General features: G+C 39.5%; 1 protein-coding gene and 1 long non-coding RNA gene across 2 annotated transcripts in view; one reads left to right on the top strand and one right to left on the bottom strand.

The window, feature by feature from the left end:
* Positions 1-17,806, top strand: part of LOC145803295 (uncharacterized) — a 103,637-nt gene that overhangs the window by 22,353 nt on the left and 63,478 nt on the right. The gene's annotated exons all lie outside the window — the stretch shown is intronic.
* Positions 4,429-6,041, bottom strand: LOC114317492 (transcription factor MYB93-like). Its single transcript, XM_028264229.2, has 2 exons — positions 5,639-6,041; positions 4,429-5,346 (listed from the first exon to the last, which is right to left on the bottom strand). The coding sequence occupies exons 1-2, from the start codon at positions 5,905-5,907 to the stop codon at positions 4,659-4,661; spliced, it is 957 nt and encodes a 318-aa protein (XP_028120030.2). The 5' UTR covers positions 5,908-6,041; the 3' UTR covers positions 4,429-4,658.

Consider the following 17,806-nt stretch of genomic DNA (forward strand, 5'->3'; position numbering starts at 1 on the left):
CTTAAGTTCCACTTGGGTTCTTATTAAGCATGTGGCTCTGACCTCGTTGCCTAAGTCTATATTTAAACAGAGACTAGCTGATGTTCTCAACCTTGGTTCTTCTGTTAATCTTACCCAAGTACACTTAGTTTCAATCTGTGTTTGACTCTGCCGATGTGGCAAGTCCAGGTTAATTCAACTTAGTTCAACTCTATTATATGCAAGTAGGAACTCTGCCATTTAATAAGTCTAAGTTATTCGTCATGTTTCAATCAGAAATATTGCCAACTTGTTCAACTTTATTATATGCAAGTAGGAATTCTGCCATATAATAAGTCTAAGTTATTCGTCATGTTTCAATCAGAAACATCGTCATAGGACTAGTCGGTCTTATCACACAGATTTCAAATTCACAAAAATCAAACTAGCACTTTATTATTACTTCAGCTGATATGCCCCATTGCCGGCAACCGAGATGATTCTATTTGGGCCAAGTTTGGCCTTCCTATTATCCTTCTTATTGCCAACAACCTTTCTCAGGATGAGGTCCCTAACCTTGAACTCTCTTAGGCTGACCTTCTTGTTGTAAGCCCTAGTAAGTTGTTGTTGGTATGCCCCCAGCCGAATTACTGTTCTCTCGCACATTGCAGGTGGATTTCAACAGCATTTTCACGCTTTTTTACATAGGCTTCAGCTTCCTTTTGCATGTAAGGCCAAAAGAATCTTTGCGATATTGCTCTATGGGCAAGGGATCTGCCCTCTGCATGGCTTCCACCTACTCCTTTGTGGACCTTATATAAAAAGTCTTTAACTTAGGCTGAGCTTTTCTCTTCTCGGACTTAATTATCTAAGCCGAGATCTTGTCTTCTAGAATCTGAGATCTACTCACTTAGGTTGGAGGGATCAGTTGTGACTGCCTGTGCAGCCCTTAATCCTGCCTCTTGCTTACTGTATCCAGTGTTACCCCGGTCTCGCTTCGGCGAGCCGTTTCTCTTTTCTTGTGTTGACGCCTTTGTCCTTGGCATGTCTTCCTCGGCCCTTGCATACTTCTCTATTTTGGCCATGAGTTCCTCTATACTCTTTGGCAGTGTCTTTGTCAGTGATTTTCGTAGCAGACAGTTATCTTTCAGGCCGTTCTTAAAAGACACGACCGCCACCTCTTGGTTGCATCTTGGTATTCGGTTGAACACCTCGTAATATCTCTTGGCATAAGCGCTAAGGCTTTCATCCTCACTGATTCTTAGGGCCATCAGGGAGTCCACCCTTAATAGCTGTAGTTTGTTTGTCACAAACCTGGCCACGAACATCTCAGCCAGGCCTTCCCAGGTTTTCACAGTTTCTTTCGGTAACTTGTGAAACCAGTCTGATGCAATTTCCCCAAAGGACAAGGGGAACACCTTGCAGAGCAACGGCTCGTTCCCGGTATATAATGCCATCGAGTTCAGGTACAAGTTGACGTGAAAGTTCGGGTCCGACTTACCGTCGTATATCTGGAATCTCGGCATGTGGAACCTTTTCGAGACCTCAAATTTGTCCAACTCTACCAAGAACGGTGTCCTCGGCTTGACTGGAGAGGTCACCTTGGCATCTTGTCGCTTTCTCTAAAGGTAATCCCTCAGATCCTCCTTGGTTCGTCTAGGAGCTCGGCTATCTCTGGATTTCAGCCTCTTTGGTGCACTACTTCCAGTGTCATTGTGAGTCCTTTTAGACCTCCCTTTATTGGTCGTGTCAAAACAGAGTTCCTTCCCCTGAACATCCCGATGTTCATTGGTGCAGGTTTCTTTTGTTCGACGTGTCTTCTAGGATTTTCCATGCTCGACCTCCAGCAAAGGCCGGTAAGAATGTTCCTTGGTCCGGCCATGCTGAGGGACTGCAGGAACCGTTTTCTGCCCCCCTTTCTGGGCACCTTTCTTGGCTACTGGAATCGATGTATCTTGAAGCGAGAATGGTAGTTGCATGACGTTGTTCTGCATCATGAAATTGACGACTGTTTGCAGGTCCGCCAATTTGTCTGTCATTCCCTTTATCTCATCGTCCCTCCGCAGGCATCTATCTTTCCATACCTGGAGCTCATCCTCGTTATAATACCCGCTCCGGTCCAATTTCTTCGGTACGCCGCCCTCTTGGCCAGCGTCCTTTCCTCCGTGATTCTTATCATGAGTCTCTTCGTTGCAGTTGTCTTCTTCGACGTCAAGGTCAATATGTTTCCCATTCTCAGTAGGGGTGTAGTACCCAACCTTCTCTTTCTATTTGTCGTTGGCTATCTATTCTCCTTTCTTTCCCATAGACGGTGCCAAATTGTATGTGTCAATTTTCGACCACACTACCAATCAAGCACTCAGTTGGAGAACACTGATAGAATAGATTAAGCCCAAATGACCTATCACAAAAAGAAGAGATTCCGGCAGTGGTTCGTCCACTCGGGGGCACTCCGACGATTAAGTCAATTATCTCTTCAAGATAGTAAAAGTACGTAACTCACTATTCACAGCATAAAAAGCATACCTTGGACCCATGGAGATGCCTCTCTTTTATAGCCAACACTTACCTAATCCCAATAGAAGCCTAGCTCCAATGGATTCTGGATTACTGCTAATCTTGGACTTCTAGTAGGATTGGGATAAACTCTCTAAGAGTCTTATCCTTATCCAAACTGAAGTTCTCTCCCAATTTAGGACTCTTGTCCCTTATCCGTTTACCCCGCATTCCAGTATTCTCGCAGATAACCTCGGCTTAGCCGAGATCATCTTGGTGTCATGACTAAGACATGCGACACCTCGGCTGACACTTCGGTATCATCTCGGCCACGTGTTGTCATTCAAAAATTAACTTTACAAAAAATAACTTTCAAAACTTTAAAAAAGGGTAACAAAAAAAAAAAAAAAAAAATTTAAATTGGGGCTCTCTATATTGTTTTTTTTTTTTGTGGATGGACACTAGATTTATATTGTGTTTATCACAAAATATCTTATGTATTCAGATTTTTTTTTTTTTTTAAAGAATGGAAAATTGACTGGTGTGAATTACACTAAAAATAAATCAGATTCACACTAAATATTATTTGAAAAAATTGGCATGTCGGACTTTGACATTAGCTCGAAAAGGTCAAAGCTTTCTTTGAGGTCATCATAATTGGGACTAATAAAATTAAAATGGCGTAGGGGGGGTCTTTTTCATGTATGTATTGTAGTTTCAACCTAACACACTATTCAATTTTAGTATATAAACCGGTTTATGATTTTAATTTTTTTTTTTGAATCAGGAAAGAGGATGAACAAATTGTTACTTAACATTATCCATTATCAATGTTTGCACCATTCTCCCCCTTTGTTGATGTAATATTTTTCTACTTTGTATTGGTTATCTTCATCAATAAAGATATCCTTTTGTTGATAAAAAAAAAAACCGAAATGTAATGTAATTCTGTTACTGGATGAACAAACGGTTACAAAATGGGTTCGTAATAGATTACGTCTATACATCCAGATGGTTGGTGTGAAGAAGTTTCATATTTAAGTAAAAGAAAATTTCTTGCATTGAATAGTGTACGATTCTGTAATCAAAGAATTGTAATTAAGGGGTTGCTTGGATGATCAGTGTATTTTTTAATTTTTTATGAAATATGAGTTGAATTTAGATTAGATTTGAAGTGATGTGTTAAAAAGATGATGTATTTTAAATAAGGTGATGTGACTTAAATATGATAATGACTTTTTGATTTTTTTCAAACATGCCAAACCAACCCTAAGTTGTTTGGGAAGTGTTAGATAAGCCACCCCTTTTTTCGGTTTTTTTATTTTATTTTATATATCTTTAGTGACTTTGTTTTTTGAAATTACGTCAAATTTTTTTTAAAGTCTTTTTTGGTCTGCCTTATGTAAACAAATCTCAAAAGTAATTTTTTTTTTTTTTTGAAACAATTGAAAGCTAAAATAAGCACCAAAAAAAGTCAACTATTTGTTTTTTACTTATTTTTGTCTTTTCTGAATTTTTTTTAAAAAGTAATTTTTTAATTCATCTCATCAAATAAAATCTAAAAGTTTAAAACTTATTAAATTTTTGATTTTTTTTTACTAAAGATGTAAATAAGTTTAAAAAAAAAAAAATACTTAAAAAACTCTAAACATCAAATCAAATGCAGTAAAAAAAAAAAGTACAGCAATCAAAGAATCTAGTACAATGAACATTATGTAAAGAAAAAAGATTCTCTCCATTTGAAATTATTTTGTCCAGCATGAAAGTGGAGAACTCAAAAATAATATAATTCTCATATTAATATTTTCAAAAAAAGGATTTCACCAATTGAAAGATCTCATTAAATATTTTTAATTTGTATTATTTTTCATATGAATAATTTGAGACCAAGGTAGTATTTGACATCTCATAAGGTAAAAGACATGAAAATATGATAGTATTTTTCATTCTCTCTCTCTATATATATATATATGTATATATCTCTTCGTATTATGTATATTAAAATGTTACATACTAAGAAAAAAAGAAAAAAAGCAAAAAATTACACAATTCAAATGTGTGGTGTAGAGATTTAAACATATGCTTATTATTTTTTTATATCACATTTAGTTTATTATCTGATATAACACATGAACAAAATAATAAATTAAATGTGATATAATAAGATAGTGTGAGTAACATTATTGATAATACGATAAACCTACTCAAAGAATATCTTCCCATGAGTGGCCTTCATCATCCAAGAACTTCTCCCAAGCTTCAAAGATATTGGAAGTTGGTGATTGACTAGAAGCGTATGTTGGGCCAATCTTGCTTTCAACTTGGTTGATACTAGGAAGTGCACTCTCTGATGATTGAGTATGACAATCACTGTTCATGTTGTTACAATTGGCACCAACAACTTGTGGTTGAAACCCATCTCCAAACCATGCAATTGCTTTATCAATATCAGCGAAGTCATTGAATTGTTGTTGAGAGTTCACATTCACATCCAAGTTTGGAAACTCCAATGGTGCTTGTTGTGGGATAGTAGTGTTGTTGTTGTTGTAGTGTCCCGAGAGACTAGTTTGAGTTTGTGCTATGTTTGGAAGGGGGGTGGTTGTGTTTATGACTTGCATCATGGTTTGAAGTAGTTGGATTTTGACTAGTTGAGTAGTGGCATCTGAGTGTTGCCTAAAAGCATTGTTGTTGTCCCAAGGGTTCATCAAATTGGTCAAGTTTGAGGCATATAGCAAGTGAGCAAGGTTGGCAAGCAAGTTGAGATCAGAGATGGGCTTGTGGGTTTGTGGATCAATACCCCTTTGGAGGAGCTTCTTCCTGAGATGGGTGTTCCAATGGTTCTTGATTTCGTTGTCAGTCCGTCCCGGAAGATGAGAAGCAATCTTTGACCATCTGCAATTAGAAAATTATTAGATACCTCTTGAACAAAATTCTTAAAAATTACTTGATACAATGGATTTTATTTAATAAAATGGATGAGTCACATGTAAGGATCCTAATCTTTCTTACACACACACATATATTTTTGTGTGAAAAGATTCTATAAGCGTAAATTCTCTTTTTAGTATTATTTTAGAGGGCTCCACCTTGTGAATGTATTGTATATCTTTTGTGGCACGGTTTCTATATTCTAAGTTTTTAGTATTACTAGCGACGTTAAACAAAAATTTCAATAAACACGTACTTGTTTCCAAGAACCGAGTGGAGGTTGATGATGATTTGCTCTTCTTCATCCGAGTATTTTCCTCTCTTAATATCCGGCCTCAGATAGTTAGTCCACCTGAGTCTGCAACTCTTTCCACACCTGTTCAAGCCCGCACGTTTTGGCAGTGCCCTCCAACTCCCATGGCCATGTAGTTGAACATAATCAAGGAGTTTCTCATCTTCCTCCGGCGTCCAAGGTCCCTTCTTGACCAAACCACTGTTTTCATCACAACATGGAGCTCTAACCATTTTGCCGCAAGACACACAAAACAAACACCTAACTTGAAAGTTGAGAAATTAAGAGACTTGTTTGTGTGTGTGTGTGTGTGTGAGAGAGAGAGAGAGAGAGGAGTGGAGAGAGAGATAAATCTACGACTAGACTTGGATTATGTTGCAAGATATGGTTAGTTTTTATAAGTGCATGGGAGGAAGCAATTAACACGATGTAGTCAATTTTGATTTTTTCTTTTAATATTTTAAACCAAAAGCCTCCAAGCACAAGGCAAGTGAAAGGGAAAGTCGCCTAGCTTAGCCTTTTTCAACAAAAGGGAGAAACAAAAAAGAGTTAAATATGATCATTAAAATTAGGGTTAGGTATTGCTAATGTCATTCATGAATAGTAAAAATGACTTAGTTTTTTATAAAACCATAGGTGTAGAAAGCCACCATTACTATTTACGCGTCTTCGTGTTCAAACGTTATTCTTTCAGAATTTTTATACTGAATCTTCTATGGGCCAAGTACATAGGGCTAACATACATTCAAACGTTATTTTTTCATAATTTTTATACTGAATCTCTTTATATTGAATCTTGTATGAGCAATGGTACATGGGGATGATATGCATTCAAACGTTATTCTTTCAAAAAATTTATATTGAATCTTTTATGAGCAAGGATACATGGGGAAAGTTGAAGACAATCGTCTCATTAGGATTTAAAAAAAAAAAAAAATCATTCAATTTAGTTTTGAGTTTTCAAACTAATTTTTGAGTTTTTTATTTTTTGTGTTTTGTTGTCTTTAGTGGTTTTTTTAAAAAATATATTTTAGTCATTTTAAAAGTAAAATAAAATAAAATAAAAATTACCTAAAAAGTAAAATATTTATGGGGGAAATCTTAAAAAAAATAAAATTACAGATACAATTTTTTTTTTGTATTGATTAAAATTTTATATTTTTTTGTATTTAATAAATTATTTAAAGATTTTTTCATAAATATTTTACTTTGTAGGTGCATTTAGGTTAAGTGCATATAAAAATAATTTTTTCATTAAAATATTATTAAAATTCACTAAATACAATAGGTAAGAAAAATAAAAAAATTCAAAAGGTAAATTACACTTTGCACCTTACACTTTACATCAACTTTCACTTTGACTCATGAAATCTTGATAGTCAACCTCTTGTTCTCTTGGTCAAATCCCACTTTGATCCATGCACAAGTATCAATGTCCTACTTATGTTACTCCACTGTTTAAATCTTTAACATAATCCAGTCATGTGACAAAAATGTGACAAAATGAAGGTAAGAGAAGAAAATCATTTTCATTTTTCACCAATACATATTTTATTCCAAAATTTATATCAAATTGTGATTGTATTAAGCTAAAAGAAAATGCAAATTATGAACAATTAAGCAAATAAACTAGGGTTTTGCATAAATTGAAATTAAAAAATTCTATTTTTTTACAGTAACACAGTATTTTGTTTATTCTTATTCCTTTCTCTTCGATTTCTCTGCTGCCTTTTTTTTTATATTTCAAAACCTTTATTTTCTTACCTCTTTGTCTCAATTTTCAGCATACGAACATATATATACATATATATACTAGTGGTAAACTTGTATTATGCACGTGACTAGTTTAATAATGTGTAAATTATTTTAATAATGCATTAAATTCTAATTTAATTCATAAAATTATAATTACAATGTATAGAGGTCATCTTTTCATCAAATTTTATAAGTAAAGAAAATAATCTTTCAAAGTAAATATTCACAAAATGTTCTAATTATCCAACCGATCTATTTTTCTTGAAATATTAAGCTTGATTTCTAACTAACAAAATACTAACAATTAATAAGATGTTTCTAAATGAATCTAATGTCTATTTATATTTGATAAATTAAAACTCAATAGATGTAACCCATCATGTCCAAATATCCCAAAAAAAGTACTTGTCAAAAATATAAAAAAAAAAGTGTTAACATTTGTTTCTCATCATTTTTTACATACATACAAACAAACTTTTAAAAAATAGATATATTATCTTATGAGGTGTGTTGATTTAATTGTATTAGGTTTTTGTTCCCGTTTGACAAAACTCATTTTAGTTGTAATTTTATTCGCGTTTTTGTTACAATGAGACTGTGAGTATTTGGATACAAATCCAACTCAAATTATGCCTGTGTAGAGGAGTTTGTGTTGACCTTCCATGTCTTGAGCATTTCTTATTTGACACTTTGTTGACTATGTTTTTTATAGTAACACAGTATTCTGTTTATTCTTATTCCTTTCTCTTCGATTTCTCTGCTGTCTTTTTTTATTTCAAAACCTTTATTTTCTTACCTCTTTGTCCCAATTTTCAGCATACAAACATATATATATATATACACTAGTGGTAAACTTATAATATGCACGTGACTAGTTTAATAATGTGTAAATTTTTTTAATAATGCATTAAATTCTAATTTAATTCATAAAATTATAATTACAATGTATAGAGATCATCTTTTCAAATTTTATAAGTAAAGAAAATAATATTTGGAAGTAAATATTCACAAAATGTTCTAATTATCCAACTGATCTATTTTTCTTGAAATACTAAGCTTGATTCCTAACTAATGAAATACTAACAATTAATAAGATGTTTCTAAATAAACCTAATGTCTATCTATATTTGATAAATTAAAACTCAATAGATGTAAGCCATCATGTCCAAATATCTCAAAAAAAGTACCTGTCAAAATATAAAAGAAAAAAAAAAGTGTTAACATTTGTTTCTTATCATTTTTTACATACAAACAAACTTTTTAAAAAAAAAAGATATATAACCTTATGAGGTGTGTTGATTTAATTGTATTAGGTTTTTGTAATTAACAATCCTGTTTGACAAAACTCCTTTAGTTGTAATTTTATTCGCGCTTTTGTTATAATGAGACTGTGAGTATTTAGATGTAAATCCAACTTGAATTGTACCTGTGTAGAGGAGTTTGTGCTGACCTTCCATATCTTGAGCATTTCTTATTTGATACTTTGTTGACTATGTACGGGGATCGAGTTGGTTTGACTGCTTGAGCAGTCTTTCGTGCACTCGAGCGATGGATATTATGCTTGAGTGGTTGGCCTATATATGAGTACCGCCTTTTAGTTTCATAGCTCAAATGGTAAAGTGTGTGTTTGAGCGATTTTCGTAGCTTTGTTTAGTATAAAGTGCGCTGTTTGCTATTTTTAAGGTTTAACTCGTCCAAATTCTCAGAAAGGAGAGCTACCAAGGTTTTTTTATATTGGAGGGTGTTTGTATATTGGTTTCCTTGATGATTTAAGAGTGATCAGTGGATTTACGAATTTCATATTGACATCATCAAGGGATTTGTTTTTATTATTTTATTCACAAAAAAGAGAAGTGTTTTTGGTAGATTTTGAAAAATTTAGGCTTGAAGTTTTGGTGGATTCTGGAGTAGCTTATCGTTGTGGATTTGACATCGGCGTTGTTGATTCAATGTTGGACAAAACAATTTCAAGGTGAAAACTATGGTGAAAGAGGCATATCAAGTTCGGTTCAATTTGGGTGTAGATTCGTTAGGTAATTGAGAGTTCTCGTGTATAATTCTTTTTGTTTTCTTAGTCGATTATCGGTGGTTTTGGTTTTGATTTTTTTATCACAATTGGAGGTGCTCTGATTGTGATTTTTCAACATTAAATCGTTATGCCGATTTGTTATTGATTGTTTAATTGATATTGATATTTACTGTTTAAAATTGAAATATAATCATGAATCAATATCTCAAGAGTTTTTTCATTTGTGGGGATAATGGTTTGGAAATACTTTTTTGATCCACTAGGACGCTCGAGATCCTCAGCTGAAGACCTGGACGACCTGAAAAGAAACAAACACTCCGATCGGGGGTGCAGGAATTAGCACTCCGACGGTCAAGTCAATGTATAGTCTCTTGGTTACTTGTATTTTAAGTTAAGCGTACTAATTTTCACATACGTCTTTCTGGATGATGTTATTCTGTTTATATCTTTTCTTTCTTGGGCCTCGGGGTTGGGCCCACTTTCGATTCGCCGTACAACTGTTTATTCGGCTTCTTTAACTGCAAACCGCTTTCCACTCGGCTCCTTACTCAACCGGCTATTTGGGCGAATAGGGCCGAATGCGATGTATATATTTCGACTCTCCTGGTCTAATTATTCGACCTATTTACATCTCCCAATATTCGGCCCCCACAATTGCCCCCCAAGCACTTCACTAACGACAGTTAGCTGGAGTGTTTGGTTTTGAACTCGAAAAGTCAGAACCGAAATTCGGCGGCTAACCTCATTCCAACGCAGATGTCAGAGCACATGCCTCTCGGTTATCGTTTCAACTTCCCGCCCCTTCGTACGCTTCCATTTATTGTGATTTAAAACCTTGTCGTCTTTTCGAACACACATTTTTGGACGCTTAAGAGTTTTTGGACTGTCTTCCGACTCACCTCTGCAATTTCCATTCATCCTTTGTTGTCCTCTCCGTCTTTTGTAAGTTTTCTTCCTCTCTGCTTCCTCTTTACTTTGAATCCCTTTTCTTGGTTTGCCTTTAGTTTAGTACGCTTCTATAGGCTGACTGAAATGGCAAAGCATCTGAAAGACCTTCTCTCCGCAGATCGAATCTCTGGCTTTCGACGCCCATTTTTTATCCCTAATGATGTCCGTTTTTCGCTTGTGACAGACGACACTCTCGATATGGAGAGGGATGATGCAAGCACAATTGTCTTCCCTCTCTTATCAATTAGAGAGGGCGGAATCCGTTTCCCGCTTCATCCATTCCTTAGGGCTATCCTTCGCTATTGGGGTCTAATTCCATCCCAACCTAATGTCAACTTTTTTAGAATCGTAATGGGGATAATAGAGGTAAATCGTCGCCTTAGGATCAACCTCGGCATACCTGCTATGCGGCATTGTTACGCCTTGGCCAAATCTTCTGGTTGACATGGACGCTATTTCCTTAGGGCTAAGGACACTGACCATCAACTAGTGACTATGCTTTCCAGCTCTAGCAAGCGAGTTGATGATGTTATGGTCGTTGTCTAAGGTAACTGGGAATTCGGCGAAGGCGAGGATGGCCTTGATCCTATTCCTAGACGGAGGGGCGAACTAGGTGGCTGTATAGTTTTTTGCATTTATTTCTTCTTATATTTATAAAGCTTTATTTTTGAGACCTCATGGTTCGGTTTGTGCAGGAAACAATTTGAAGAAAGTCTTGATCTCGACCGACGACGCCGTTCTTTCAGAGATCAAAGTCGCACTGAAATACTTCGGCTGTCCAAGCCTTCAGAAACAAGGGAGAGCGGCCCACATTCTTCTTCGATACGAGCTGACATACACGACTTTCTCGGCAGCAGAAAATATCTCGATTTCGAGGGGTGAAGAGTTTCTTACGGCTCTTATTTTAACCAACTTTAGAAACTTGTGCCAAATCGGTTTCGAAGGATACGACTCGGAGCGTGCGGAAGTCACTGAGGTTGCTGAAGAATCAGGCCAGTCCGAGGCCAAAGTATACGAGGCTTTAAGGATAGTCTTTGAGGAAGCAGGCCTCAGTTCAGCCAACCCTTCGTCCACCTCTGGTCGAGGAGATGTTTATGACGACGTCTTTATTGGATTAGAAGACCTTCCCGACGTGTACCCTGAAGATATGGTCGGGTTGTCACTCACACCACTCGCCAAAAAGAAAAACGCCGAACGAATGGCCACGCGGCGGAGAGCAGAGGCCATTCGATCCGAAGTGCCACCCGTCGCCTATGTGAGCCCTCTCTGCCTGTTATTGTGGAGGAGACGGCTTAAACCTGAGATGTCGAGTCAGAGCCGATTGTGCCGGCAAATCAGGAGGCTGAACGAAGGGCGGAGAAACGTCCTGTCGAGGTTGAGGCTGGCTTTAGAGAAGACCCTGCTGACAAATGGCCGCGTTTAGAGGAGTCAGATATGGTTGTGCCTTTCGTGGTTCAACCAAAGATAAAAAATATGCCGATCTCCTCTGACGCGTTGGCTATGAAAGATCCAGCCGCGGCGTTGAGCATGGCTTCATCGGTTTCATTGCCGTCTGACAAGGCGACTTTCTGCTCGGAGCCAAACCTTTTGGCAATCGCGTTAGCCACTCAATTGGCTCTTCTGGTAAATATCTTAATCTTGCCTTTCCTTTTTATGCATATATTTTGGTTTTAATCTCTTGTTTTGTAGACGGTCGAAAGGATAGCCGAGATAGGCCGTCGCCAGCACGACACCATCGAACGAATTGGCCGTTTACAATCCGAAGTTGAGGGCCAAAGGAGCCGGGCCGAGTTCGAAGCGGCGAGGGCGAAAATGGAAGCTACATAGGCCGAGGTCGAGATGGAGAGGGCCAGAAATGCAGACCAGCTCAGATTGGCTGCCGAGCAGAGGGCGGATGCGAGTGAAGCTGCACTCAAGTTAGCCCAAGAGGCGATCGCCAAACTTGAGGCGGACTTGGCAGAATTGAAGGTGGCGAATGAAGTAGCCGATTCTGAAGCTTCGAAGACGTATGAGGCTGGGTAAAGCGCTGCCCTTACCAATTATGTGGAAGAAGTCTCCAAATTCGAGAATCGGGGATTCAAACACGACTGACTCAATGCCCTTGCTGCTGCTAATGTGACATTGGCTATGCCGATTCCATACGAGCAAGTGGATGTTAAGCCGCTGGAGTTTGACTCCGAGGATTGATTAGGGCGACAGTAGTTATTTTTGTTTAAAGATTTTGAATGTAATGTTACAGTTTTTTGTTTAGTAGTTTTTATGTATGGCTACAGTTTTTAAGTGTTTGCTAGGCATTTGCCTGCAAACTTGTAGCTTTTTATCTAGTAGTTTTCATATGTAAAATGGCTGCAGTCTGTGCCCAATTTACTAATGAAAATTTCCCTTGTACTTTGCTATTATTTGTGTTTAATTTTTCTATTGATGTATAGTATTGTTTTTTGCTTCTTTGGATAAAACATTCGTGTACACTTGACGATTAGATAATTAGGCAATTCAGTAATTTACCATCGTAGAATAGTCGACCAGATTAATAAACCTGCCCTTGCCCCAGCTAGTATGAACTCCAAAGGCCGAATACCATGAGTTCATGGAGTGGCTGCGACACAGATCGATCGACATTACACCCAGGCGACTAATTTACCATCATCGAATAGTCGATCAGATTAATAAATCTGCCCTTGCCCTACCCAATTTATGAACTCCAAAGGCCGAATACCATGAGTTCATGGAGTGGCTGCGGCACAGATCGATTGGCACTACGTTCAGGCGACTGATTTACCATCGTCAAATAGCCGATCAGATTAATAAATCTGCCATCGCCCCAGCCAATTTATGAACTCCAAAGGCCGAATACCATGAGTTTATAGAGTGGCTGCACATATCGATCGGCACTACGCCCAGGCGACTAATTTACCATCGTCGAATAGCCGATCAGATTAATAAATTTGCCCTTGTCCCAACTAATTTATGAACTCCAAAGGCTGAATACCATGAGTTCATGGAGTGGCTACAGCACCGATCGATCGGCACTTCGTCCAGGCGACTAATTTACCATCGTAGAATAGCCGATCAGATTAATAAACCTTTCCTTGCCCCAACCAATATGAACTCTAAAGGCCAAATACCATGAGTTCATGGAGTGGCTGCGGCACAGATCGATCGGCGCTACGCCCAGGTGACTAATTTACCATCGTAGAATAGTTGATCAGATTAATAAACCTGCCCTTGGCCCAGCATGAACTCCAAAGGCCGAATACCATGAGTTCATGGAGTGGTTGCGACCAGATCAATTGGCTCTATGTCCAGCCGTCAGTAATTAATGAAACCGCCTCGGGGGTGTTGCATGTGTTAAGGATAAATGGGGTGGGTTCTTCGCGCCCATAATTCCACTTATTGTGTTAATACTCGATTGAAACCAGTTTGTTGCGGAAGGTTAGATTAACGCGGATGTCAAGTAGACTGTTCTTCAATAGTAGAGAAGAAGGACGAACATTGGCTGAGCTAGACATTAAAATGAATCGCAGCAGCGAGCCCACACGCATGGGAGGTAGGACGTCCAAGGAACAGGAAAAACGTCAGCTCCCAAGTCGTTGAAGAAGATCACCCCAAAAAGAAAACAGCAACGGGGAAGCTCCCCGCGACCGCAATAGAGAAATGAGCCCGACGGGACACCGCGACCGTTGAGTTTTACGATTTTTGTGGGGAATAAACCAATGACGGAGGCGGACTCTATTGCTAATGACCTAGGTGTAGCAGTCGAGTTCGCTCGATAGATTTTTCCACCGGGAGTTCAGCAGTCGATGGTTGGTCGACAGGATTTTGAACTATTTCGAGAGGGCATCCATGGGGCGCTGAAAGGGCTGTATACCGCTTATGAAGTCAGTATGCGCCTGCGCGCCGCCTGACGAGAAATAGAGAAGAAAGACGAACGAATTCGAAGTTTGGAGGCTTGTGCGGAGAAGGCCGAGCGTGAGCTCAGGGAGCTCAAGAAAGCTTAGATCACTGAGTCGCGTGCAGTAGGTCAATCTAACCCGGTCGTGGAGGAGAGAGTGACCCAACGGCTGCTAAGTCACGCGATTTCCGATTAAGATATGGAAAACATGTTTGCCGTAGAAAATGCAAGGACCATGGGTTATGAAAAAGGTTTTCACAACGGCCGGAAAGTCGAGATAGACAAGACCAAAGAGAAACTCGCAGAGGAGGTCTGCCGATGCGAGAACCGGGGCTTTAGGCATGGATGGATCAAGGCTCTTCAAGCCGCAGAAGCTCTCCAAGAAACGGGAGTTGAATCGGCGTCGCCATTATACCAACGTCAACATTTTTCTTATGGCGCTTTCGAAATTGAGAAGAGCGATGACGAGGGTGACGCCTAATAGAACTGAATGTATTGTAAACGCTCCAATGTACTGAACTGAATGTGTTCATTGGTTATATTTGTTAATTTAATAAAATATTTTGTTTTAAATGTTTGCGTTGCATTTTGAATGTTTGCATGCTTAATTAAGCATTTCATTTTGAATGTTTGCATGTTTTAACTTGTTTATGCGGTTTGCGCCAGCTGAACTTAATTAAGCATTTCATTTTGAATGTTTTCATGTTGTAACTTGTTTATGCAGTTTGCGCCGGCTGAACTTAATTAAGCATTTCATTTTGAATGTTCGTATGTTCTAACATGTATACGGTTTTCGCCGACTCAACTTAATAGAGTATTTCACTTTGAATATTTGTATGCTTCAACTTTCATGTACGGCGAGCCGAATTATGACGTGTTATGCACGGCTCTGGCTCTGAATTCGGAGGCTTTTTATCTACAAAGGGCACTCCGAGTCCGGAGTCTTATTCGGCCAATAATTGTCCGCGAATGAGGTTTCGAATCCGAAGTCTTATTCGGCCCATAAGTGCTATGCACTGATGGTGGCTCCGAATTCGGAGAGTTAAATATCGGCCAATTGTGATATCCATGAAGGGCGCTCCGAATTTAGAGCCTTCATCGGCCCAAAGGTGTCATGCACCGATGGGGCTCCGGATTCGGAGACTTAAATATTGGCCAATCGTGGTATCCACGAAGGACGTTCTGAATCCGGAGGCTTTATTGGCCCAAAGGTGTCATACATCGATGGGGCTCCGGATCCGGAGACTTGTATTGGCCAATCGTGATATCCACGAAGAGCGCTCTAAATCCGGAGGCTTAATTAGCCCAGAGGTGTCATGCACCGATGGGGCTCCAAATTCGGAGACTAAGTTTGGCCAATCGTGATATCTACGAAGGGCGCTCCAAATCCGAAGGCTTAATCGGCCCAAAGGTGTCATGCACCGATGGGGCTCTGAATCCGGAGACTAAGTTTGGCCAATCGTGATATCTACGAAGGGCGCTCCAAATCCGAAGGCTTAATCGGCCCAAAGGTGTCATGCCCCGATGGGGCTCTGAATCCGGAGACTTATATTGGCCAATCGTGATATCCACGAAAGGCGCTCCGAATCCGGAGGCTTAACTGGCCTAAAAGTGTCATGCACTGATGGGGCTCCGAATTCGGAGACTAAGTTTGGCCAATCGTGATGTCCACGAAGGGCGCTCCAAATCCAGAGGCTTTATCATCCCAAAAGTGTCATGCACCGATGGGGCTCTGAATTTGGAGACTTAGTTTGGCCAATCGTGATATCCACGACGGGCGCTTTGAATCCGGAGGCTTTTGGACTCAATTGCGCGATGAGGAAACGGGAAACTTTTCATTGCAAAAGTGAAATATGTACATGGTGAACCATTCAAAACTTTTCATTCCCCACAGGTCGGGTTTAGTGATAGAATTTACGCAAGTGCGTTGAATTCCAAGGTCGTAACAAACTCCTTCTAGACATGTCTTTGAGCTGATAGGCCCCTACTCTCGCGATCGAATCGACCTGATAGGGGCCGTCCCAGTTAGGACCCAATTTTTCATCAGCCGGTTTCCTGGCAGCTGGAAGTACTTTCTTCAGGACCAACTCTCCTGGTGTGTAGCGGCGTAGCTGAACACGTTGATTATACGACTTAGCAAGCTGCTGCTGATATCATGCCATGGATGCAAGGGGACGGTCTCTTCGTTCTTCAATCAGAATAAAATCCAAGGCCAACATCATGTCGTTTTGGCCTATATCAAAAACGTTCGATTTCAAGGTTGGGAGGCTGATCTCCAAGGGTATGATTGCCTGGGTTCCAAAGCATAAAGCAAACGGCATTTCCCCAGTGGATCACCTCAGCGTAGTTCGATGAGCCTACAGCACACTCGGCAATTCTCTGACCCATTTGCCTTTAGCTTTCTCCAGCCTCTTCTTGATGCCGTCCAAGATGGATTTGTTAGAGGCTTCAGCTTGACCATTGCTTTGTGCGTAAGTCGACGGGGAAAAGTAAGGCCGGATACCATACTTGCCGCACAACTCTCGGTAGACGCCACAATCAAACTGGGTGCCGTTGTCTGAGATAAGTGCTTTTGGGAATCGTGTTATGATATTTCTCCAGACAAAATGCTTAACATCAGCATCTCGAATGTGCGTTAATACCTCCGCTTCGACCCATTTTGTGAAGTAATCTGTCGCGATAATCAAGTATCGCTTGTTCCCCGGGGCCCTTGGCAATGGTCCGACGATATCAAGTCCCCACTAGGCGAATGGCCAGGGACAGGTGATGGAGCTTAACTCTTCAGCAGGCAGATGGGTTAAGGGGGAGAACTTCTGGCATTGTTCACATTTTTTCACATAACATTCGGCATCTGCTCTCATTGTCGGCCAATAATACCCCTGTGTTACAGCTCGATGAGCCAAAGAGCGCCCGCCAGAATGTGCGCCACAACTGCCTTCATGCATTTCAGTCAGAAGCTCTCCGACTTTGTCAGGATGCACGCATTCCAGGTATGGACCAGAAAGGGATTTTTTATAAAGCTTTCCTTGCGGATCCAAGTAGTATCGCAGGTCTTTGTTTCGCAGCTTGTGTATTTCTTTCTTGTCCGCTAGGAGCTGTTTGGAAGACAGGAATGCAGCAATGGGGTCCATCCAACTCGGTCCTGACTCTATGACATTGATCTGGACTTCCTCCGAAGGGCGAATGCTTAGCTCCGGAATGAAACCTACTTCGATGGTCCGTTTAATCTCTGAGTTAATAGTGGAGGCTAGGCAAGCCAGGGCATCTGCATATGTGTTCTAATCTCGTGTTATTTGATTCAATTCATGATGGTCAAATTTTACAAGCAAGGAGATAACCGTTTTTATATAAGCCGCCATACGGTCATTTTTTGGCCGCATACTCCCCCTTTAGTTGATTGATCACCAGTGTTGAATTGTAAAATACAAGCAAACGCCGAGCATCCAGAAGATGTGCATTCCGCAAGCTGGTTAGAAGGGCTTCGTATTTGGCCTCGTTATTTGATGCT

This window comes from Camellia sinensis, chromosome 11, assembly GCF_055761805.1.
Source record: "Camellia sinensis isolate YWXY chromosome 11, ASM5576180v1, whole genome shotgun sequence".
Classification (NCBI taxonomy): domain Eukaryota; kingdom Viridiplantae; phylum Streptophyta; class Magnoliopsida; order Ericales; family Theaceae; genus Camellia; species Camellia sinensis.